The sequence below is a fragment of the Tenebrio molitor genome, chromosome 4 (genome assembly GCF_963966145.1).
Source record: "Tenebrio molitor chromosome 4, icTenMoli1.1, whole genome shotgun sequence".
NCBI lineage: Eukaryota > Metazoa > Arthropoda > Insecta > Coleoptera > Tenebrionidae > Tenebrio > Tenebrio molitor.
The window spans coordinates 3,900,378-3,926,544 of record NC_091049.1 but is presented as its reverse complement, the minus strand read 5'-3'; the positions used below and the strand labels follow the sequence as shown (position 1 = coordinate 3,926,544).

At 40.6% G+C, this 26,167-nt stretch overlaps 1 protein-coding gene and 1 long non-coding RNA gene across 4 annotated transcripts in view; one reads left to right on the top strand and one right to left on the bottom strand.

Moving 5' to 3' along the window:
* The first annotated feature begins 280 nt into the window (after positions 1 to 280).
* The window catches only part of LOC138129782 (farnesol dehydrogenase-like), a 29,623-nt gene continuing 3,736 nt past the window's right edge, over positions 281 to 26,167 (top strand). Inside the window, exons 1-5 of one of the 3 annotated variants that reach the window (XM_069046082.1) lie at positions 23,835 to 23,851; positions 23,968 to 24,120; positions 24,165 to 24,620; positions 24,674 to 24,829; positions 24,875 to 25,041. In XM_069046082.1, the coding sequence (XP_068902183.1) occupies positions 24,013 to 24,120; positions 24,165 to 24,620; positions 24,674 to 24,829; positions 24,875 to 24,916 (762 nt within the window). In that variant the 5' untranslated portion in view covers positions 23,835 to 23,851; positions 23,968 to 24,012 and the 3' untranslated portion in view covers positions 24,917 to 25,041. Of the gene's footprint in view, positions 448 to 23,281; positions 24,121 to 24,164; positions 24,621 to 24,673; positions 24,830 to 24,874; positions 25,042 to 26,167 lie in introns of those variants that run through there. The other 2 variants (XM_069046084.1, XM_069046085.1) reach the window with 2 other exon arrangements.
* Positions 15,371 to 21,007, bottom strand: LOC138127826 (uncharacterized). Its single transcript, XR_011158443.1, has 3 exons — positions 19,814 to 21,007; positions 16,362 to 19,764; positions 15,371 to 16,312 (listed from the first exon to the last, which is right to left on the bottom strand). It is a non-coding gene; the product is annotated as an uncharacterized lncRNA (long non-coding RNA).

Here is a 26,167-nt window from a genome sequence, read left to right as displayed (position 1 = left end):
TTAACAAAAATGGTCACAAAACAAGACCATTACTTAGAAACTGCCCACAAGACACCCCTTTCGCCCCGACTTTCGGATGACTCACCCACACACCTAATTCCACCGTTGATTTGCAAATATTCAAAAATTCGCATCAGACATTGAATCAGCACACACCAAAACACAAATGCTTGTTTAGTTAATGATTTTAAACGAGAAAAATCGCGAAATTGTTCCACCACCGCCGACAAGATTATTCGCGAGTGACACTTATACCTACTTGATCTTTGCGATGCGCGCCGTTTACACCTCCCTGTCACGGTACCACCCGCATTAAAATAATAATTAGTGTCACTCCAATCCCTATTAATTCGGTAGTGATAACAGTGGTAATAATCAATGGTGACCTGAAATAAAGAAGTGGTGAGAAGAAAGGGTGGAGGTGTGATTTTTTTAGCACAACCGAAGGTAAGTTTTTGTCGGCGACTGCAATCAGCGCCACCTAATTACGCAATTGACAAGCGTCACAAATTCAGGTTTCTTTAATTGAACTGTCACAGTAATCCACGAAAAAAGACTTGAAAATTAATTTAAAATGCAGTTTTGTTTGTAATGAGTGCAGGTGTTGGTCCGTAAGTTTCTGTTTGAATTAAGTGCGCTTGGCCTTGAGACATTTTTGACAGTTGTAGTTTGTGCAAAAGTGATCGCAACCTCTCTTTTGGTGTGTCTTTTGTGTATTAATTTGGTCATGCAACGGATGATCGGATGCAACTCCCCACCGATTTAAATTGAGCGAAATTGTGTTAAACCGATTAGTTTGGGGAATTCGATGATATTGATTACGCCCAATGGCGTGCGTCCTTCCATCGATCCCTAATTGAAATTACCGATTTAGCAGTGACGTTCCGTTTGTTATTCCGCTCGTTCGCCTCTCCTCTCTATTTATATAAATTATAACGGAGATAACAAGATTTTCGACACTTCCAACCACCTCACGTCCGCAAGATGAAAGCCACCGATGGCCGAAATCTTATTGAAAATCTAAATGCAACACCTCACACCGCACCAAAACGACGCTCTCATACGAATTTGTGGAGAGGCGAGGCGAAATCTTCCAGGAAAGTGAAGAATTTTTTCATATTCGCAGCGCGTGAGAATGCAGTTGTTGCTGCGGTGCAGCAAAACGACAACTTCGACACCACTACTAGCGCCCCCTCGCGACCAATCAATTTCGGTCATGTCTCCGCTGACCTCATCATCTCCGCCACTTACCGTCCCCCTCGGCACAAAAAATTAATTTAACTTAGGTAATTTTCCCAAGAGAACATCTCTTATCTTGTAAGTGTTTCGATATTTGTGTTCGCGTGATCGGCTCGGATCCATCGATCATATTATCTAATTGGCCTTGTGCTCACCGACAAAGAGCGCCGGCTCTTCTACAAAAGACGCTTCGCACCCGAACATTACTTCTGCATTCCATGGTAGACACGAATTCCGTTCGGTTCTTATTTAATAGGCGAATGAAGAAATTCGTAATGTCGATAATAAAATACGAGGTGGACGAGGACCGCTGGAGGTGCCGCGCGTTTCGTCGATAGAGGTGCCGTCATCCGGGTAACGGGCCCGGCTACTTGGAGCTTTGCGTCTTGCCGATCACCGGGGCTGTCGGGATTACAAAGAATCCGACGGATTAAAAGAATTCTCCTTACCAATTGCAAAAAAAACAGGCACTAGCACGAATGTGTTCTCTTGTCATTTTCATTAGGACCATCTTCATTTGTCTTAACACACTCCAATTTATTCAAGGAATAAAAAAATATATAATTGTTAAAAAAAATTATAATTATGGATCACCCATCCAAACATTGACCTCATCCATTGTTGCTTCATCTCACTTATCGAATGATTATTATTATTGTTTTCTTCTTCGGCACTTATTTTTCATTACTTTTACCCTTTAAATGGCTGTAAAATCGTCACTCTTTAGTATAGTTCTTATCTCTCTAAATTTCACAATGGTCATTGGACCATCTCTCAAATGTAAACCCATCTGGACTGAACTTGATCTAATATCCGTTCACTTTGTATTGACCGTCAGTGGTGCAAATCGCACACACTTGGCATTAACTTTCATATGAGTTGTCATAGCAACAGGTCAGTCATTTGCACCACTGACGTTCAATACAAAGTGAACAGATTTTATGTAATAGTGCTTGACGGGAAGATTGAAAGTAACTTTGTGATTTTCCTTTGACTAGTTTTGAAGGATTTTGGTGAAAACCATACAGAAGCAGAAAATTTGGATGAAGCATATTGAAGATAAGAATCCAACAATGCCAAAGGTATTGTCTTAAGCGGAGTAGTAAGAAAACTACACCTCATTGTTTGAAAATTCAAATTCTCTAGATTTTGGTGTAAGATTTTTCTCTGAGGAACCTCAAGCTGCTTCGTTATCCTTGAAACCGGACGAATTATTGGCTTGAAGAAGACGTGTTTGTCTTCCGGGGAAATAGCCAGAAGGTTAGACACAAGGCTTCTACGCTTATGAGAAAATAGGAAGGATGGTTTAATAAACATACTGATCATCTGGCATAGATAAGATATTCTTGACTGGTCTTCGAGGTCTCCAGCTTATCCCTTGGAAGTAATAGAGAAGCTGTCCAGGACACTAGACCAACCGTGGTCATGTCCGAAAGAAGGCATAAACCATGTAATTGGACCCATGTCTCGTAGAGTTAGAAAGTGTCCTAATAGGAGTCATGGAGTGTCATCATTAAAACCGCAGATTCCTTTAAGATTTTTCTTTTTGCTCATTTCTACCATTTATAGACAATTCCCTTTCCTTTGTCTTCTATTCCCCCTCTTTTATGCATGTTATAAAATCTTTTTATTCATTCTCCTGTCTTCCCCATCTTTACTTCTCACCAAATCTTCACTCGTTACCCTTTTGTTTTCTCTTCTCTTTTCTCTAAATCAACACTTAATTTAGGTGGTCTAAAATTACCTAAACTAGATGACCAAAACACCTTCACAAAAGTACCAATTGACGTTTTTCTTCTTCACCCTTTTTCGCAGAGATCTCCTCTTTGCTCAATCAATTCCTACTGATATTTAAAATCTATTCCCTCTATTCCAACACTTGGGGCGCCACAAGGATCCAACTTTGGACCCTGCCATTTCCTCGTTGATCAACGACGCCTTTTGCGTTACCTCTTGCGAGAAACTACTTCTTTACACGATCTGAAATTGTACCCTCGAGTAAAAATGAGTGGTGCAATGTTTTGCATGCCTTTATCGCATGGTGCAACAGCAATTGTCTTTCGTTAAATATTGATAAAAGCAACATTGTATCTTATTCAAGAAAGCGCTGTATAATCGAACGTGATTACGGCATACTAAGCAGTGACTTATCACGAACGTCCGACGTGAAAGATCTAGGTTAGGATTTTGACAGCGAACTTGTGTTCGGTGATCACAGTATGAATATTGTTTTTTACAGATTTTTCTGTTTTCTGATTTGATATTCTCCTTTCCTCTTGTTTCTTCATGTTTGTCTTTTTCTTTGAAACACTCTTGATAGTCATTGACAGCTTTGTCCCACTTTTAATTTGGCGTACGCGTCAATCTACGACTCAAGTTTTTTCTGTGATGACCTATTGAGTCGTTCGTCGATATCTCGTTGAAAAAACGTCAACCACGTATTATTATGTGTAGTTTTTGTGCGGTCGTGCACTTTTCGTGACAAAATCCCGGCAATAATCATGAGAAAGCCAAGAATAACGAGGGATACAGAACAGTACCAATTACAAGTACGTCGACGAGGTCAACGGTGCATGTTCCATAATAATGTGACGGTGTTTGGTACACAAAGTGTCCACTCATATTTGAATAATTCGTATGCTCTGAACGTCCTCCACAAAATATACAAACATAAATTACCAACAACGGTGTCGGACGTGAATCACAATGCAGAATTTTCGAGCTTCATTTTTTCCACATTCGTCCCATTTTATGTTTGTTGGGTTTTTTATAAGCGGAGGCGCGTTGGCGGTCCTAAATTGCCCGAAACGCCAAAAACACAATAAACAATTGTAAATGATGTTAACACCTGGGGAGTTTTTCGACACGGGGGAAAAACGCAAATCGTCCGCTCGACGCTTTTGTTGCCGTCTCTCTCCACAATTCACAATTCCGATCTGGTCTTCAGCGTTCTCGTCTTTGCTTTAATTTAAAGTAATACGAGTCCATCAACCATAAAAAATGTGCGTGTGTGCGTTAGAAACGTGCCCGGAATGAGGAAGATGGCGGAGGAGCAGGGTGTGCTCCATAAACATCTCCATTAAGGTGGACTGATTTAATCAGCTCCAGAAAAAGTCATCGGGAGAGGCCAGGGAGGTTCGAGATGGGGTCTCAAGACAGGAGATGGAGAAATTGTCTTCGTATTTAATATCTTGCTTACTACGTTTCAAATTTCATAAAAGATGGTACCAGCTATAAAGGCGTTCCTTTCATTTCTTGATACAAATCTAAAAAAAAAAAATATGGAAAGCAGACGTTCAGTACTTTAACTTAGCTTTAGATTCAGAAAGTTGAAGATCTTTTTGTGCTTCGCCCAGTTGCGGCCTCGACTGCGTCTCGGTGTGGGCTCAGCACAAAAAGACGCACTTCTACTCTTAATGATATAATGTAGTATTAGTTTTTTTTTTTCAAAGTTTCTGACAGTGGTGCCAACTAAGAGGCTTTTTGGGAAGTTGTGTTACCTCATTCCATCCCCACACAATAGGTGTCAAGGACTCAAAGTATATCCTGCCTAAGCCGCACAAAAACCTCGTCGACTCCCCACCCCGTCGCAAAATCCTCTAATTACCGACCGCAATCGCACTCGCCATTACCGACACTGAGAAAGACACCGCGATAAGGATCAGTTCCGCCTACTTGCTAATGCAAATATAATTATTAAACGTTTTAATGTGGTGAAAATCGCGTCACCACGAATGAACATAACAAACGGCCGCATTACAATTAATTAAACTTGACAATAATTAAGCGTAAGCGGACAAGTTTCGTGGTCGTAACACGCCCACCTCTAACCGTTTCCCATCTCGCATAACATAATATCATTTGTCATCGTACTTGTTTATGCAAATACGCTCATATTTATTGTGTACGCTATCACGTATCACGGTATTCCATCTTTTTTTCTTCGTTTTATTTGGGCCTTTTCATGAATGAAAGTGTCTCCAGTGTGTAGAGGTGGGCGCGGTATGGACCCCGCTTTACGGACCAGATTCGGACGCGGCCGCAGATAACACATCTCCACGTCGTTTTGGCCGAGATCATCTCGAAACGTGAAAAGTTCAAATGTTACAAGAACTAATACTCGTGGGAGATTCCGTGGAGCACGTTTGACAGTTACGTCAAAGACGCCATCTGTCATTTGACTAGAACGACAATAATAACAATGGTGTGAAGACGATGGACTGAAGTATCTCCCTGGAAAGAAATCATGCACTACATCTAGGGATGCAGAGAAAAATAATAATAATTGTGGTGGTTGGAATGGATAATAGTGCCAAGAGTCTTTCAGGATCTTCCTGGAAAGGGATCATGCACTATATCAATTTTTTTCTGCATGACAATAAAGGATGCAGAGGAAGATAATAATGTGGCTCCCGTTTTGGCAAATTTTCGCGGAAATTGGGGTCTAAATGGGGCATTAACTGTTGGCGGAGCACCGCAAGGGTGATCAGGTGGTCCTGCCGAATTCCCACCGCAAACCCGACCGTGGCGTGCTCGAATTGACCGATTATTCCCCATCACCACCGCAACACCTTATGGTGTGATCCTGCAACAATGCAAACATCTCCGGGCCCTGTGCAATTAGACCAAGCCCGTCCGACCGCAGGACCCTTGTGTCGGCCCATCCAGCATAATTTAACACTTCGTGCTTTTGCGCAAGAATAACAGAAAAAGGTAATTTTTAAAACGGTCCCCGGCACCGGTAGCCATATGTCATGAGTCGTTGCGGCCGTAATAACAATAATGACGTCGGCTAACCGCAAGCGGCCGTCATCGAGCGGCCGGCGAGGGTGCCGTGGACATGCACAGCATCCTCGACGCTGGAGCGAATATAATAAGCGAGGTAATCGCGGCGAGGATCTAGACGGCGAGGACCGCTTATAAAGGGCCCGTTATAAATCTCGGGCCATCTCGCGGACTATCTACGAACTGGATCGCATCTTGGCGCCATTTTGGACCACCGACGGCGGACGGGAATAAAGTCTTATATCATTTCGGTGTGCGGCACACCGGCACGGGAGGACGTACGCATAAATCATGCATGCCAACTTTTCGGCCGCCGTTATTAAGCGATAAATTATTTTTAGGTTGGTATCGGTTAATCAGGAACGGTGGGCTAGAGATCATAGGAGGCGAGAGCTTCTGGAGGAGCGCACTTTACGGGACAGTACCTTCAACAAATCTAGTACAATAACGATAATACCGGGTGACTATAAATGATTGAAGCAAAATAGTGGATTGGCAACACTGATGCAGTTGGTAGTGCAAATCTTCTCGTGCATCATCTGTCAATCATTTCTATGTAGGTTAGGTTAAGTCACGAAGTACATTGGCGTTGGAAAAAAAAGATTTTTTGACGTATCTTTCAATTTTGAAAATTGCGTGTGTCATGCCAACGATGTTGCCAACTAAAGATTTCAAATGTGTTACCAACATAACAAAATAATTTTCAATCATTGATAGTCACTCGGTACAAAACGATGGCACTCGATCCGATTAAATTGACACTTTATTAGGTGTTCCTCAAGGAGCAATTCTGGTACCCCTTTTATTTACATATCTAATGGTAAAGTAATTCAGAAACCTTTCAGAAATTTAGGATCATACTAGAAAATGGACCAAAGACTTCGATTTGTCATTTATGGCAACAAATCGAGGTGTCGAGATTTTTTTTTCTTTTTTTTTTCTTTCAATATTACACGAGGATTTGCCTCTCGATTTTTATCAAGTAATTGCATTTCAATTTGCAGTACTGAAAAGCCTCAAGGTTTACTGAAAGTTCTTTTTGGCCTCCTCAACTCTAAATCACATGTTTACACATTTTGAACAGTTCGGGTATCTTGATTTTTACACACTAATCAAACTATCTGTCATTTTACCGCACGGAGTGTGTAAAATTACAAGAAAATTTTAAGCTTTCTGGAACCTCTAAAAAATGTTTAGCGTATCACAAGTAAAGTCCTTTTATACTAAGACAAGATACCGCTACCATTAATCCGCTCAGTTTTCAAAAACGAACAGAAATTAATTGTTTTCTTCTAAAGTCTGATGGCGCTATCTAGTTATCGGTATAATAGATAACTTTCTGCCATTTCATTAATTAAATGTCAGTCTTTGACAGGTTTTGCAAAATAATTGGTTACAACAAATTTCAAATTTGAGAAAACAAGAACTTAGTGGGTCGTCGGCCAAAAAGATCAATACATTACTAATGCGGTAGGCATTTTACATCGCTCGGTTTTTGTTAAAACACGACCGCGCAAACCTAAAAACCTCTCGCTGTAAAATGTAGCCTACCGCACATGTAATGTAAATAACTATTGTAGTGAGATATTTGCAAAATGTTTATTGATACAGTAAATGCACAATAAAATTAAGCAAGAGCAGAAGACAATAATAAACAACCGTAAACAATAATAATGATAATAGATGAAATGAAATAGAGGAGAGAAAATAAAATCTGCTGTGTCCTTTGGGTTGGATCGATTTCCATAACCGAATTGGTGAAAAACAAACACTGGGTCGAGCGTCAATAATAAATAAGTTCCATTTACCAATTTCGATGGTCTCGTTGATAACAGTTGTGGGGTGGATAATGTGCGCCCTAAACGTACACATTATATACTCATACAAAAATCATTAGCACATATTTTATATGCTAAATTCACATAATGACACGGTAGATATCCCAAAACAAACTCATTCTAACCTATCATTATTTACGTCAGTCGGCGGTGGCACACTCCGCGCCCACCCATGCCCGCCGTCCTCGGTCCACGGTCGAGGTCGGTGCCTCCAGGTCGTCGGCGCCGACTATACCACCTTTGGCGAATGCCCAAAACGCATTACGCTGACGAGGAGCATCCGGTCGGGGCAGGTGCCTGATTTCCAAATTTAATGTAGGTTTTGATGATGATAGTTATTATCGGAGGTGCCTACCTACCACACCAAACCTATAACTAAATTTATTTGTGTTCGGAGCTGGGAGACTTGCCCTTATTAAGGGGTAAATTGCGTCGGGTAGGTGGCGATGCCAATTTCGTGGGGTAGGCGCCCACCGTGCACGAGAAATTCACCGCCTTAATTCGGTGTCCTGCTTGGAAGAAGCGACTCTCTCTTCTTCTCGTCATTATCTCTGTTGCTTGTTTTCTGACAACTAGACAGATGCGCCAATTCCTTTGATTATTTAATGATTGGTGTTTTGCTGTGGCGCGGATTAAAAAAACAATGACGGAGGATGTGGTTAAGGCGGCGATTGACAATTTTAACCGAAAACAGCGGAAGCTTCCGTCCGTTGCGAAGGATGAACAGTTTCGTCAAGTATTATTTCTACATATTATCACGTGCACAAATGGAAGTGTTATGGTTGGGTAATTAATGCCTACAGTGAAACCTCCCAACGGACACTTCTAGTTAGCGAACACCTCCTGAAAACGGACATTTTTGTAGAAACATAAACTATATTAACTTTGCCCATCTCCCATTAACGGACACCTACTCACAATGGACAATTAAAGATTCCCCATTGATGTCCGTTGCTGACAGGTTTCACTGTACCTAAAGATGCAAGAATTGAGCCTTGAGGAACACCTGGAAACGATTTGATCAAACCTATATTTTTTTCTTATTGTATTATTGTTAGGTATAATAAAAAAGGGGCACAGTATCCAGGCCAAATTTTTATCATCGCGGATATTTCCAACAAGCAATGACAATTCTTTAGAAAGCATTATTTATCATTCTTAGCATTTACATTTTTTGCAACTTCCAAATCGGAGTTTATTCATCAAATTATTATTGTTATTATTACATATCTGCGTCTTTTGAACAAGTAGGCACAATGTATTCGGAATAATTTTTGTCTTTATTGCCTTTTTTCTGTGTAGGAATAAATAATGAAAATAAAAGAGGTACTAGGGTTGGTGCTTGAGGAACACCTAGTAAAAAATGAACGACAAACATGGCACTGCACGAGATTATTGTTATGATTATTGTTGTTAAAATAAAAAATTGTGTGGAGTGCCGCGATGTTATTGCCACATTACTTGGCAGATCTGAACCCCCGTGATCTTCTACGAAACAGGTTTTGACAAAAACATGTTAATCACGGCCATCTAGTCTCGTAATTGGCATTACACATCTTCGATTTGTATCCACAAATTGAATCCGGATAAGATCTGGCAGATTCCTCCGACGGCGACATCTGTAAAAAAAATATCCGAATTCTGTATTCGAAGAAAAAATCGTCTTCACGATCGAAAGTATCGGAACTAAGCAATCATCGTCGTCTGCGGCCGCGGGCCGGAGCGATTTCCTTAAACACCGTAATCATCTTCACCTAATCCGAGGAGGCCCTCGCTGGAAATAGCGCCGTTAAACAATTCATCGGCCACTTAAAAGCTCGTTACACTTCTTGGTCCCTTGTGCGTATCGATTTGTCATCGATCCCTCCCCCACGGCACCACCGCCGGCCCTCTGATGTGCACATTTTTCCGGGCCCACCTAGACCGCCGGATTTTTTTCCACCAGAGGTAGGCAAGCGGCCGAGGAAGTTATGGTAATAGGACAGAAGGCGGACCGAGCGGTTTAAAACAATACCAGACGGCGCCACGGTCGTCTCGCAAGATAAATGATCTCATGTGCCGGCCGAGCGCTACATATTTTTCGGTAATTTATAGATAGTTTTACATCGGGGGCATTTTGTCTTAATTTTTGGAATTCGTGTTTACAGCCGACCCAAAAGGGACTAATTAATTGAGCCGTGTCGGGGAAAAACCGAACAGCTTATAGATTTATTAGACTTTGACAGCTCCGAGAGAAGATTAATCGACGACCAAGAACAAATTACCTCCTCGGGACCTGTTGGAATGCAAATTTCCCAAAAATAAGCGATTTTTCGGGGCAATAACGGGGGTGTCAAGTGGGACCCCTGTGGCACTCCCAACGTCTCGCATCTCTTGGTCCACTTGGTCTAGGTTGATTTATGACTTCCCGCGGTAATAAAAATTTTTGCAGTTTTGTTCGGCGCTCGTCCAATTGAAGTGATGCAAGAGCGTCTATTGGCGGCTCGGCACAATCGCAATTGGAGCCCATTAAGGGGCCCGCCGGACCCACCGCGTCGCTCTCGTGGGCCCCGTTTCGGGGTCAAAGGTGGCGTCGTTCCGGGATGAGGTTAATGCGTAATATGTATGCAAAGCGGGCGGCTGATTGGACCCGGCCAATTTGTCGGCGTAATTGGCGCCCCGTTTCCATCAGAGACGGCCGAGAAATATTAATCGAGCGGATTGTGTCGTCGGGAAGCGAACAGGAGAGGTCCGCGGACGGCGCCCTGAGACACGCCGGAACAGCGAGATGATGAGTGTTTTGTGTGAAGGTTGGTCGCGAGACCTCCCAGTATGAAATATGGTCTGGATGTAACCTGTGATTATGACGGGGGGGTTCGGCCTCCTCCGATATCTGTGAGCACCTTGTTAGCGAAATCATCACTTAGCGTGACGTGGTACCAACCTTATTACAGCAAATATCCTCGGGCGCCTGACGCTGGATTACGTTTCTTCCGTTGGATGCGAGAGCTGATCTCGAATGGGTTCGAGCGAGCTGCGGTGCGCGCTCGGAAATTATCAGATTGTTATGGTCTGATCGTGATGTGGCCGTAATGGCCTTTCAAATTATTTCACTAATGTCTGATTTTACAAGAAGGGACCTAGATCGGGACACGTGAAAGGTATCCGGGACGGTTGTGCAACTACACTTCCTCGAGACCAGTTCCAAATTCAAAGTACCTAAGTACTTCTTCTCTAATCTTATTCTGACAAGATCCGAGTACTCCAAGTACCTTTTTTCCCTTCTCTAAATGCGAGTTCGTTTTCTCGTTCCTCTTGATCTTGACGATTCGTTCTTAATTTTATTTATTCGAAAGCAAATCTTTTGACACATATTACCTCAGATAATACAACTACTTATCATGGAAAATGCAACACCCAGAAATAGCATATTTTGATGAAACTTTGTGTGAAAGTTTCAGTAGTAATATTGGCCTTGAAACCAGGCACGACAACACCGTAACACAGTGGCCACATTTTGTCCCACACGATGAGCGGTTGCCCTATAGGAAAGACCTGCTTCTCGCATTCGATAATGCGGCCTCTTTCAAATTGAGTTTAGCTTTAAATGCTGCGATATGCTGAAGTTATTGATGATAACTGATCGTCAAGAATAAAAAGAAATGAATGTTGGGATAAGAATAATCTAAAAGGGGATATTTTCTTCAGGTAGTTCTTTCAAATTATCATCATTTTATCTTTAGTTAACACCTAATTACTGTACCAAGTTTCATCAAAATATATTCACTATTTCTGGGTGTTGCATTTTCCATGATAAGTAGTAAATATGTATTACTTCATTTTTGATTTTGCTTTATTTTCTCTTTTTCTTTGAACTACAGCAAGTTAGTACGTCTTCCCTACCCTTTTTGACTTCCACTACATTTTGACATTTAATCATCCCTTCACAGTCACGGTCGTGGCTTTTTACTTCATCGAGGTAATATTTGAGGCGTCTGTTTCTTCTTTTCTCATTTAATCTTCCTCGCATATCCCGTAACTTTTTCTCTGGAACACTCTCCACTCCCATTTACAAGATTTTATTTTATATGAAGCCTTGACGGCGTCAATTTCAGTCTCGAAACGTCGTCCATTTATTTCTTTTTTCGCTTGAGGGTACAGATAGAAATCACATGGGATTATGTGAGGAGTATAGGGGGGATACGCACAGTTTTGATGCCTTTAGAGTGTAAAAAAGTAGAGCACCAGAACCACTTTGCAATTCGCAGCTTTCGCGGCCTGCGATAAGCACTTTATGCCATCGAAAACATGAAGAACGTAGATACAAGAATCGCAGTTTGGCGCTGTTAAAACATTTCAAAAGCTTCCGTTGCTGTTTTTCCTAAACGAACACGTACATATTTTTTTTATTCTTCTCTAGGCTTTCTGCTTCTCACACTCATCTACGAGTTATTACTATTTTTTATTCAAGTTTTTGTTGCCTTTTACTTTCATATATCTAATTAGCCTGCACTATTAAAAAAATATATATTTTTTCTTTATATTTTTTTTACATAATCTTTCTTCCCTTTAAAACATTTTCTTACTGCTGTCTTTGCTTGTTCCATATACATTCTCTTCCCCATTCTCTATTGCAGTAGTTACTGGACTTGAAACATAATTGTTTGGACTTTCAAGTCTTCTAGTGCTATTTTTACTTCTTCACACTTTTTTCGACATCCATGTCGTCACTCACTATTATATTTTTCTGCCTCTCCCCATTCCAGATAATCACTGCAAACAAATATTCCTATCTTCTTCTTTTGTAAGCTTTTTCAAACATTTTTTCTGTCAGGACAAACATTCCTTCATTGTTACGTATCTTCACTTTTTTCTTTAAACGATGCTATTGCTATTGGCGATTTCAGTTAACAGTGAGACATCTGGTGTGAATTGTATGAACTGATTATAAAGCATACTCAAGCCGGTGGTTATTCAAGTGGTTTGTGGTTTTAAAACAAAACAGCGGTTTAATTGAAATTTATCATTAATAAAAAACTGGCTGTAACACGTGCCGAAAAAACGAACCTGAAGCATGTTTTCATTTGTTACTAATTTGTGGCGTAAAACCAAAATATTTTGTCATCGAAAATGTTTTCAGTTCGAAAGACCGGTTAGACAGAAGGAAAGCATGGGAAAGTGGTCTATTAATGGAAAATGGGAAAACCTTCATCTAATTATATGAGGGTCTGGGGAAAACACTTTAAAAGAGAAGACTACATTTGTGGGTTAAATCGTATTTTAAGGTTATATTTTGAAACGATTTATTGATTTATAAAAAGTTGCTGGGCCGTGATGATTTACCAATCATAACAAAAGATTTATACAACCAGGATTAATAGCTTGTTTTCACCACTTTAGTAATAGTAACACAACATGAAATTAACTTGTTTTCATAACTTTGCACACAACACTTCTTCGTCTTTCGCGTTCTGCTGTTCCCTCTAAATAAGCTAAAATTTTGTGTAACCTTAAAAAAGCCATCACAAAAACTATAAAATCACGTAACACTAACAACTTATTTTAGAAAACAATGCACAAACGTAAGCCGGGTCGAGCGCGAGTATGACTTGCAATCTCTCAACAGTGGCGCCCCCAACGGTAGCCGAAATCGCCAATAGATATTTGTCTTCTACTTGTCCACTTTTTCCTTATATGAAATTCTTTTCATATCTTTGTAATTGTTATTCAGAATCTTCACTATCCTACACATTCATATCTTTGTAATTGTTATTCAGAATCTTCACTATCCTACACATTTTTTAGACTTTATTAAGCAAAATTTAAACAAATTTTAAGAAAAATTATTTGGTTTCCCAATCATCACTACCATCGGATTCACTGGAACTGGACCTAAAATTGCAAGATGTATGAAATAGAAACAACAGTTAAACCAATCTTACAGCGGATCTAAGTCCCCTAAAACCTGTGTGAAACGCAGTCTTTCTTGCATTGTTGCCAATGTGATGGTGATATTTATAATATCATTGATGCGCAGTAGAATTTCTGTTTCTCCCATTAAAATTAATGGCTGCCGAGGCAGCTTATAATTCTCGATGGGTGGATTTATAGGCGTAATAGTTATTCTTCTTTTTGACACTTTTACACTTTTTTCGACCTCTTCGGAATTATAGAGGATAAGGGCTTTAGTAGGGAACCCTGAAATAATCTCAGTTCTTCTATACGTGAATTTTTTACTCCAAAAGGTTTTTGCTCCATTGTGCTATGGTAAATGATAAGCAAATACAAGAAAGAGTCGATTTGAAAAAAGGCTAATAAATGATAATTCCAATTAATTTAGGATATTTTATCTAATAGTATCACTTACCTACCTCAAATTTATAAAAATAAAAAGCACAAAAATGAAATTGATAGATTAATATAAATTTTAGCCTGGAATTCAACGATTTCTGTTATGGACTTCGGTCTTCAATAACTACTTTTCGTTTATTATTAATTTTAAGCGTTTAAACATGGTTGTCATACAAAGTAAACTGAATAACAAAATTATATGAATATTTGTAAATGATAAGAAATGCTGGCTCAAAGAAAATGAAATAATGAATTTCTTAATCTAACTTAAATATACTTCTTTGAAAGAACAAAATAATATAATTATGTGTTTAATGATGATAGTAAAATGAGAATGATGGAATTATTCTATTAATAAGATATATATGTTGGGGTAATTAATTATAAATTGGTACATAACACAAATAATGAAGCACAACGCACAACGACACAACACAAACCAAATTTTGGCTTTTAGAGATAAGAAAACAATTACTATTAACACACTAGAAACTCGATTTTGTTTTTTATAATAATTGTATAATAAAAATAATTGAATAGGGTACTACATTGCCTGCATATAGTTGGAAACTGTAAATAATTAATTTTAAATTTATTTCAAAATTAATCTGCACCGGAGTGTTTGTTTGAATTGATTTACAAAAGTTTGAATAAATCATATTATTTTATTTTTCACTTTAGTATAATTGCATGATAACGCATAGGATACGAAATACGTAAACATGTCCATAACAAACGGGGAATAATAACAGGGCGTAATAAGAATAACCGGGCGTAATGAATTCATGAATTCATAATTGCAAAGATGCCAATTTTTTATTTTCTTAAAGAACACGTATAGTGAAAAATAAAATCTTGTATGTACCACGGCGTCACCGAATGAATACGCCCATCGAACGATATCCATCTCTCGGGCTAAAGCCCTCGAGCTGGATTCATCGTTCTCCGGGCGTAATCATCGTTGTAACGCCCTTGGTGCATAAATAGCTTGTGACCAAAAGTTGGCCAGTGACAGCTCCGGGCTCTCAGGGGGTTTTCGGGGCATAGGGCGTGGGTTCGGATTATAAAAAAATGGGCGCCAGGCAGCTATTGTCTTGAGCTGGTTGTTAAGCTTGTCCAGCTGCCGGGACAAGTGCTCAGTTTCTCGGATGCTTCGGAGTCAATACGAAAGAACTTAATTCCTTGCGAATTAAATAATTGGTTTATTCAATTTTTGTCCAACAGTCCAGGAAATTCGAAATGCTTACTTAAGTGTGCACTGGTCCGTGGAATTGGCAACGTTACTCTACGTAATTTTGTTAATTGAAATTTCGAACCAGTTCACATTAATGATCTTATTCAATACCTTATTCTGGTCTTATCAAGAAAGCTTTCCTTTACAGGTGACCTTGTAACTTATTTGTGAATAAACTTAAAATTAATACAACTCCGATGGAAAAAAAAACGAAAGGAAAATCTGTTGCATGCGTGAAACAAGAATGAAGCGCAGTCTTCTGCTTTCATAAATTTACAACGTTAATTTAACATCGATTCTATAATTGAAAAAATTGCAAATTTACTGGAAGTAGAAGAACTGCTACTAATAATTGAAATGTGAAATTTGAAAACTTGAGCTTTGTGAAGTCTTTCTAAAAATTTGAAATTATTGAAATGCGAGATTTTTACAAATTGAAACGGTTCTAAATATTGAGAAGCGGGATATTTGAGGCGTTCTTTGATTTTTCGCAAATCCGCAATTAAATTGTGCGACTTATCTTACGCCGGTAACGTGGTGTGACCTTGACGATTTTCTTTAGTCCCTGGTGAAACGGTACGTGGTCCGATGACCTTAATGGACGGTTTGCGGTCTGGCGACGACCACTCTGACGAACGATGTGGCGACGATCACCCCATATAACGATAGTCCTGGTGAACAATCACCCTAAAAGCGACGCGGCGACGAATGACCCTAAAGAACAACGTTCCTGGTCCGAACTATCGCCCCAAATAACGATGACTGGTCCGGCTGACCCTAAAGAACAACCCCTTTCCGCTGAAAGGGGTTGCTTCTCGATAATTCGAAGGAGGACTTTCCGGTTCTCCTTCGCGGTACGGTAACGGTAATCTGGCTCGAACTACCCCTAACGGACGAAAATTAGTGAAGTGAATTCGCTAATGAAGGATAATTACCTCTATCTCGCTAGATGACGAGGGGTTTCTCGACCACGGCAAAACGGTAAACGGTAAAACGGTAAATCTTCGGGCTCCTCGACGGCCCCGAAGGCTGGCAGCGCCGGACGATAAGCGCCATGGCGTTCGGCAATCCACCCACAGGGATGATTGCGGATCCCGAACGCCACGCACGTGATTCGCAGCTCGCGACTTGCGGCACCTGCCGCCCGCTCGGCGGTCGCCGACCGAGTCCTCTTTAATTTCCGCTCGCGATCGGTTTTTTTTTTTGGCTACCCCCGGCTCTAGGAGATCAACCCGAAAGATCTGGACCTTATTCCGTTGGGCGATAAGGCGTCCCGGTTATTGTACTGACCGCGCATCTTGATGACAACTTCCGGCGATCCTACACTTGCACGCTAAATGACAGATGGTCGAACATGGCGCCGGTTTGTTTACGTTGGACTTCACCGATCGAAAAATCCGGATGTCGAAGCGGTAATGTGTCGGTGAGTCCACGCGTAACACACGATAGATGTTGACGGCAATTTCCCGCGGGATCTCAAAAGGTTGGACACCACAAGGATGAAGGAAGAAGGTTAGGGAAAAGAAGAGAAGAAGATAACTTTCCGGCAAGTCACGGGAACAAAAGGGAATCGGAATTAACTTTGCCGTACGGTTACCCGAGCTGAGAAGAAGAAGAGGAAGGATTGAAGGAAAAGGAAAGGAGAAAGAAGAAAAAAGCGAACGATGAATAGATAGGCCGCAGCTAGACAGCCTAGAGGCGTGAGGCCACCTCAGCCTAAAATTTAGGGGCTAACATGTGTGATTCCAGCCGCCCCAAAACTGGCTGGCACAAAGACTCTACAATGAAAACTCTAAAGAAACCGCGAAAGAAACAAACGAAAACCGAAAGTGAAACTGAAAGCGAAACCGAAATAAAACTGAAAGTGATCCGATAAACAAAAATGAACCCTGAACCGATAAACTCAAAATGAATTGACTGACGGCACAAACAAACTGAATTATTTCGAAATGAGCGTCCCCAAAAAAGGTTACGGCAGGGTGGGCGCGTCGCGACGTCATATGCCGTGCGTTGTGTTGCTTGTTCCTGATCTTCGAACAGCGATCTTATTGTCCCGCGAGCATAAGTAGGACCTCTTGGCCTCCTACCCCGGCCAAAACGAATAGTGGCACTTTGACCTGCTACACTACCCCCCTCCTCAAAAAGAAAAAAGAAAAGGTAACGCGGTTGCCTTTTTCTTTTTACACAAAACGAAGATGAAGTCTTCTCAAAAACGTCAAAATTTGTTCAATGGAAAAGTTTTGATTCCGCCACAAAATGGCTAGTTGATATCTGCGCGTATCAAACGATTGAAAACTGAATCTCAATGTCAATTAGTACTTGAGTACTGCGGTATGATGTAAGTCGAATTCGGGATATGTCATAAATGGGGTTTTTCAAATAAACTTTTCCTGAACAAACTCCACGGTAAAATTTTTGGTCTCGATCATTTCAAAAAATTCGACGAAAAAAAATGCAACGCAATTTTCGCTGCAGCGCTCGAAAACGGAAAGTGAAAATGCGACGAAGCGTTTTCCACGATTCCACGGAACGTCATCCGCAAAAAAATCGCTCATAGAGACACTTGGAGGTCTTCGAGTGTCTGACCTTGACATTGGCGAAATGTCCACCGTTTCTCCGATTGTGCGACAAGGATGGAACTCAAACAAACATGTCACCCGAAAAAGTGTTTCGCAGCGCGATAACGTTCTCAAAAAATTTCTTATCTGTGAAGACACGAGATAAGACTGAATACAATCCGCTAATTTTCTCTGCAAAATTCCTGCTTCTCTTACACGGTAAAAAAATTGAAAACTGAAATTTCTCTGAAACCCAAACCCAAAGCTCCGATTGTTGAACAATGAAAAATCTGTGATCTTGCCAAATCTGTAGTTGAGTCACAAACACGATAAACAAAGCTGAATGAGCCAAACTGACCAAATTTGCGGAATTCAAACGAGGAAGCAAAATCGTCAAAATTTGTGACTGCTACAAAGTTGACAAATCACACCCCTAACAAATCGCGTCAAAATTTGTGGCGGCTCGATTGACTTGACAGGCCCTCGAAAATCCAAGCGTCAAAATTTGTGGCTGTCAAATGCAAGCGAGCCCTCGAGGCCCAAATTGGTTTACAAATTTCGCGAAAATGAAGATGAGCGATAAACGAAAATTTGTGGTTGCTCCAAAAAGTCGGGAAATCGAGCCCCACGTTCTGGGCGTCAAAATTTGTGTGACCAAAAGTTGGCCAGTGACAGCTCCGGGCTCTCAGGGGGTTTTCGGGGCATAGGGCGTGGGTTCGGATTATAAAAAAATGGGCGCCAGGCAGCTATTGTCTTGAGCTGGTTGTTAAGCTTGTCCAGCTGCCGGGACAAGTGCTCAGTTTCTCGGATGCTTCGGAGTCAATACGAAAGAACTTAATTCCTTGCGAATTAAATAATTGGTTTATTCAATTTTTGTCCAACAGTCCAGGAAATTCGAAATGCTTACTTAAGTGTGCACTGGTCCGTGGAATTGGCAACGTTACTCTACGTAATTTTGTTAATTGAAATTTCGAACCAGTTCACATTAATGATCTTATTCAATACCTTATTCTGGTCTTATCAAGAAAGCTTTCCTTTACAGGTGACCTTGTAACTTATTTGTGAATAAACTTAAAATTAATACAACTCCGATGGAAAAAAAAACGAAAGGAAAATCTGTTGCATGCGTGAAACAAGAATGAAGCGCAGTCTTCTGCTTTCATAAATTTACAACGTTAATTTAACATCGATTCTATAATTGAAAAAATTGCAAATTTACTGGAAGTAGAAGAACTGCTACTAATAATTGAAATGTGAAATTTGAAAACTTGAGCTTTGTGAAGTCTTTCTAAAAATTTGAAATTATTGAAATGCGAGATTTTTACAAATTGAAACGGTTCTAAATATTGAGAAGCGGGATATTTGAGGCGTTCTTTGATTTTTCGCAAATCCGCAATTAAATTGTGCGACTTATCTTACGCCGGTAACGTGGTGTGACCTTGACGATTTTCTTTAGTCCTTGGTGAAACGGTACGTGGTCCGATGACCTTAATGGACGGTTTGCGGTCTGGCGACGACCACTCTGACGAACGATGTGGCGACGATCACCCCATATAACGATAGTCCTGGTGAACAATCACCCTAAAAGCGACGCGGCGACGAATGACCCTAAAGAACAACGTTCCTGGTCCGAACTATCGCCCCAAATAACGATGACTGGTCCGGCTGACCCTAAAGAACAACCCCTTTCCGCTGAAAGGGGTTGCTTCTCGATAATTCGAAGGAGGACTTTCCGGTTCTCCTTCGCGGTACGGTAACGGTAATCTGGCTCGAACTACCCCTAACGGACGAAAATTAGTGAAGTGAATTCGCTAATGAAGGATAATTACCTCTATCTCGCTAGATGACGAGGGGTTTCTCGACCACGGCAAAACGGTAAACGGTAAAACGGTAAATCTTCGGGCTCCTCGACGGCCCCGAAGGCTGGCAGCGCCGGACGATAAGCGCCATGGCGTTCGGCAATCCACCCACAGGGATGATTGCGGATCCCGAACGCCACGCACGTGATTCGCAGCTCGCGACTTGCGGCACCTGCCGCCCGCTCGGCGGTCGCCGACCGAGTCCTCTTTAATTTCCGCTCGCGATCGGTTTTTTTTTTTGGCTACCCCCGGCTCTAGGAGATCAACCCGAAAGATCTGGACCTTATTCCGTTGGGCGATAAGGCGTCCCGGTTATTGTACTGACCGCGCATCTTGATGACAACTTCCGGCGATCCTACACTTGCACGCTAAATGACAGATGGTCGAACATGGCGCCGGTTTGTTTACGTTGGACTTCACCGATCGAAAAATCCGGATGTCGAAGCGGTAATGTGTCGGTGAGTCCACGCGTAACACACGATAGATGTTGACGGCAATTTCCCGCGGGATCTCAAAAGGTTGGACACCACAAGGATGAAGGAAGAAGGTTAGGGAAAAGAAGAGAAGAAGATAACTTTCCGGCAAGTCACGGGAACAAAAGGGAATCGGAATTAACTTTGCCGTACGGTTACCCGAGCTGAGAAGAAGAAGAGGAAGGATTGAAGGAAAAGGAAAGGAGAAAGAAGAAAAAAGCGAACGATGAATAGATAGGCCGCAGCTAGACAGCCTAGAGGCGTGAGGCCACCTCAGCCTAAAATTTAGGGGCTAACATGTGTGATTCCAGCCGCCCCAAAACTGGCTGGCACAAAGACTCTACAATGAAAACTCTAAAGAAACCGCGAAAGAAACAAACGAAAACCGAAAGTGAAACTGAAAGCGAAACCGAAATAAAACTGAAAGTGATCCGATAAACAAAAATGAACCCTGAACCGATAAACTCAAAATGAATTGACTGACGGCACAAACAAACTGAATTATTTCGAAATGAGCGTCCCCAAAAAAGGTTACGGCAGGGTGGGCGCGTCGCGACGTCATATGCCGTGCGTTGTGTTGCTTGTTCCTGATCTTCGAACAGCGATCTTATTGTCCCGCGAGCATAAGTAGGACCTCTTGGCCTCCTACCCCGGCCAAAACGAATAGTGGCACTTTGACCTGCTACAAGCTAATAATTCAAGTTAGCTTTTTTTGGGGTTAGGAATGTTTTATATTAATAACATAATTAAGTACATAACATTTTTGTTTTATAATACAAAAATTTCCGATAATACTGCGGAATCTGGAAAAGTGCCCCGAATGCTTGCAGCGTTTCCACGTTGAATGGCAAAGGAAATCCTATTATTAAAATTGTCAATTGTTCCAACATATTGAAATGCGACATATGGTGCGCAGAACGTGTGTGGCTGTGTTTGCTGACACGTGCTGTTTTTGGTGAGTTCGATTTTGATTTTAATTGCCAGATTGCTGTAATCTAACACCTCATTTCGTTTCCTCAATATTAGTAACATTTGCTCAAAGTTGCGTTTCCTGTACAAAAAGAAATTTGAAGAAATTGTCTCTCAACGGTGGTCGAAGCAACTTTTTGTCGGCTGATAACGCTACCTTATCGCGCCCCCTGCGAGGCTGGTATCGGATCCGTCATCGCCTCGCTTGTACCGTCTTTATCTCTCCTGGTTTATTTCATTTTTTTTTCGAAATAATTTTGCTGTTTTCGCTTATTCACTTCCTGGAGAGGAAGGGTGTAAATCTTTGGCACCTATTTTTGACCGAAACGCATTAATTAATATAGTTTCTACATCAACTGGGTGTTTTACCCATCGGAAAAATCTATCAATTTTCGTTTAAAATCGTTATCTAAATGAGTTTGAGATGAGAATTTCTGCTTTTTAAATATACCTTTAAAATTAGAACAAAATTACAAAAAACACAAAGTGTTCTGAAGGGCAGACTTTTAAAAACAGAGCTGTGAATTCGCTACGCACTAGTCCACTTTGTGGACGCTCATGAGGAATCACATTCCGAATTTGTTTGGACGAACCCGTATTCATTTTTGTGGCCCAACAAAAACAGGGGCAAAAGGGCAAATTTTGTGTTTTCAAAAGTGAATTCGCTTCGCTCATGAGGACTTATCCGAATTTGTTTGGCCGAAATCGTATTCATGTGTGTGCTGAAGTGGCCCAATAGAAAAACTGATCAAAAAGGCAAAAGGTACCTTGAAAAACGGGGTAGATTTGATAAAAGAATGGTGTGTGCTGAACAAGCCCATATAGTTTTGCTTTTTTAAACATACCTACCTTTGAAAACAAAGTCAAAATGCTTAAAAAACAAAAGTGTTCTAAAGGGGCCTTACTAGTAGTTTTTATTTCTCCTTGATCAATTTCTTTTGTCTTTGTTTTTATTACTTTTCTTTCTATCCTCTTCCGTCATCCCTTCTAAATTTTGTCAGGTTTCTTTGACCTATTTTATCGTTATTAAGGTAGATTGTTTCCCAAAGGAAGAATTTCTCCCATTTTCCAGTTCACTGTAAACACTCAGGTACTTTTCCTTTTCCTTTCATTTTTCTTATTCTCTTAATCAAGATCTTGACAGTTTGTCAACTCTCCGTGTTTTAAAACAAGTAGTTTGATCTACTATTCTTTCTCTATCAAGGTAGTACCTCAGCTGTCTATCCATCTTCATATTTGACTTTGATATATTTTTTTCTCGACTAGATCTTAACACCTCACTAGCTGTTTTGTAAATATATTTCAAAACACACTTTCTTGAACTAGAATTCTTTGTTTCACCAAAATGGTACCTTTTTCTTGAACTAGAATTCTTTGTTTCACCAAAATGGTACCTTACACCTTCATTCTCGTTTTGAATTGTTTAACTGTCACTAGATCTCGACGAATTTCAAGACAGAAACTATCTTGCCCCACCGTTTCTTACTACTTCATCAAGGTGGTACCCAAGACATGTGTTCCCTTCCGACTCATCCATCACATTCCTCCGTCCTTCATTGTGTGTGGTTCTTGCACCAATCCCTCTTGTCCTTCTTGTCGTCAAATTCCTATCCGTCGATTAAACCGTGTAATTACAATGGTTCGATTAAACGAAACGGCCGTCCCTCCACCACCCGGCCGCCTCCGGTCCCATCTCCGAATCAGAAAATCTTGGCGCCACCATACAGATGTTTAACATTCCATCCTGGGCGATGTGAACGAAGCCGGGACCGACGAAAATCAATTAAGATCGGAAAAAAGCGAGACAGAGCCGTGAATAAGCAAATCACCTGGCCCATGCCCCATTGGCGGATAGGTGGAACCCGAACATAATTTATGGTGGACGTTTCAACACTTGTCAGGCCATTTAATGCGCTGCGTAATTATACCGAACAATATTAAAATCCGGATAACGAGCCGTGCCGCCATCAATCCCACCGGAGGCGGAAAATTTTTCCCCCCAAAGAGCGATGTCCGGTCCAGATCCGGACGACACCGCCATAAACAAGACGGGCGCCCAGCGTGGGGCCTTAATTAAAGCGAGTCTCCACCGCGGACCCATTAATAATTAGGTGGTGATTACCTTTGTTTGGACGTCGACGATGTCATGATGATGCGCTTAAAAGTTATGAAAGTGGAGATCATAGGTGCCATTGTGGCGGTAACATGGTCAGATTCATTTGTTAGCGGTCCCGGGCTCGGTGGGTGGTAGCACTGGCGCGCCTTTTGTTTTAACCAAAGCACTCTACCTACACGGATAAATGGCCGGTTGGACTTCTTCACGACGGTGATGACTGAGCTTTTTCTTCCTTCCTCGAAAGCCCTCGATCATCTCAACCAGAAAAAAACACTCACGAAATGCAATTGGCGATGTTCGAATGTTTCACAAAAAAAAAATCCATTTGAATTTTTATCCAGCAGGTGAAGAGAGTCATGGCTGGCTCCATCTGGCGGCTGGAAGCTTCACCCACGCAACTTGTCTACTCTTCACGCACACTTCTCTCTACAGTTTATCGCTGTGAAACAGGTCACTGTAAATTAAAATATACATTGATAAGATAATTAAAAAATAAAATACAAAATAAAATGTTTTAAACAGGTCAAAAACGAACAAAAACGAACTGATAAGTTTATCACATTCAGGGCCACCGTAATAAAGACCTGTTGGAAATTTACGCTCATTGCAAAATGGTTCTCTCCATGGACAGATGGGTCGGCAAAGTTGCTGTAGTGACCGGTGCCAGTTCTGGAATCGGTGCGGCAATCGCCGAAGCTCTGGTCCAACAAGACCTCATTGTGAGTATTTTTTTTCCAAAGAAAATTCCTACAGTCTGGCCCAGGTGGTGGGAATCGCTCGCCGAGTCCATCTGATCGAAGAACTATCCAAGAAGCTTTCCACCACAAAGCTGTACGCGCTTCAAGCCGATCTGTCTCGAGAAGAAGATATTGTGAAAGCTTTCAAATGGGTTGGGGAGAATTTGGGACCTGTGCACATCTTGGTAAACAGCGCGGGAATATTCGATTTAGGGTTGTTATCCGAAAGCAAAACCGAAGCCTGGAAGAACTTGTTCGACATTAACGTGTTGGGTTTGTGTATTGCCACAAGGGAAGCCGTCACAATGATGAAGGCCAATGATATTCAAGGACATATCATACATATGAATAGCGTTTCAGGACACAAAGTTCCACAAAGCGCCAAAATGAATGTTTATCCTGCTACTAAGCATGCAGTTACTGCTCTCACACGAACTCTACGGCAGGAGTTGAATCAGATGCAAAGCAAAATTAAAGTTACGGTAATTGTAGAAAGTAGAGTTGTGCAAATGAGGAAGGAAGGTGATTGTTCTAGAGTATCAGTCCAGGTATGGTGAGCACTGAAATGACGGTTTTCAATAAAAATTTCTCAGAGGGAGTTAGAAAGTCTCTTGAAACAATATCGATGTTAAAGTCAGAAGATGTAGCCGATTGTGTTGTTTACGCATTATCGACGCCTGAACACCTCCAGGTAGAGGAAAATGTGAAAGATTTTTTAAATGATGGGGGTTTTTAGGTGGACGAGTTGATAGTTAAACCAATGGGAGAGTCGTTTTGACGATTATTTCTTTTGGTTTTGCATTAGTGAAGTTGCAGATGCGCAGATGCGATGTCTTCGTCACTTTGAATTATCTCCAATTGTCAGGTCAGCTTCTTTGGAAATAAATAGCTGAATTAAAATAATCGGTGTGTCTCATTGTCCCAAATATAAATTTTACAACTTCTTAGAAAAAAAGTTTTTGAGGCCTCACTAACTTTGGTTATCGGTAATTTGGTTAACAAATGAAAAATTCAATGCCAAATGTGATATCCAACTCTTTTATGTGTTATGTTGTGATAAGTCTACGCAGTAATCGTAGTGACTAAGTGATATTTTTTAATAAACATACAACAATACACTTTGAAAGCTTTATAAAACAAAAATTTACTTATTATAGTAATATTTAGTAACGAGTGTTTAATAAACGAGTGTCTAGAGAAGTTTAGAAACGAGTTGCATACTATACTTTTTCTACAACCAAATAAATAAAATAATAATTAAATTCTTTATTAAAAGTTAATTTAAACATAAAATTGGAAACTGATAAACGTCAATTGACAAGTGACAACTAACTTTATTTTGCGGGTCACATGAGTTTTGCGATTCAAATAGCTGGAGCTAACTTTAGCCCGTGACTAAAAAGCTCGCTGCTAAATTCACCTCTTGACTAAAGCGCACAAAGTCACAACTTGTCAGTATTTAAAAGATCACTTAGCGTCATGGAAACAGGAGAGTACAAAAAATAAATAAAACATACAATCTTCCAACTAAACTCACGTGATTATAGAATTCATTAAAATATCTTTAAAAAATAATTACAATAGTGCTTTCAATTCAATAGAATTATCATTTCTTGGTAGGAATATCCGTAAAAATAAATATATCCGGCCTCGATACCGTGCTCCTTTTTTAATTTACCAATTGGTTAGTTATTACTTAGTAGCAATATACAGGGTTATTATAAATGATTGTAGTCGAAGCATGGGCATGTTATAAAATTTTTGCCGCTTTCTTGTGAACTGTCAATTTTTGTCGCTATCACTGTCATTTTTTAGGTGAATGATATATTTTTTTTAAATTAACGATTGAATCCAAAAATATTGAGTTGTTTTGCACCCGATTTAACTCCTGTGTGTGAACGGTATGTACTCACTTATTTTTATTATTTTTATATGGAGCGGCAACCATAAATTTTACATTCAGTTTTTATGCCTACTTGGCCTACATTCATTTATAATAACCCTGTATGATCGTTATTGTAATCAATAA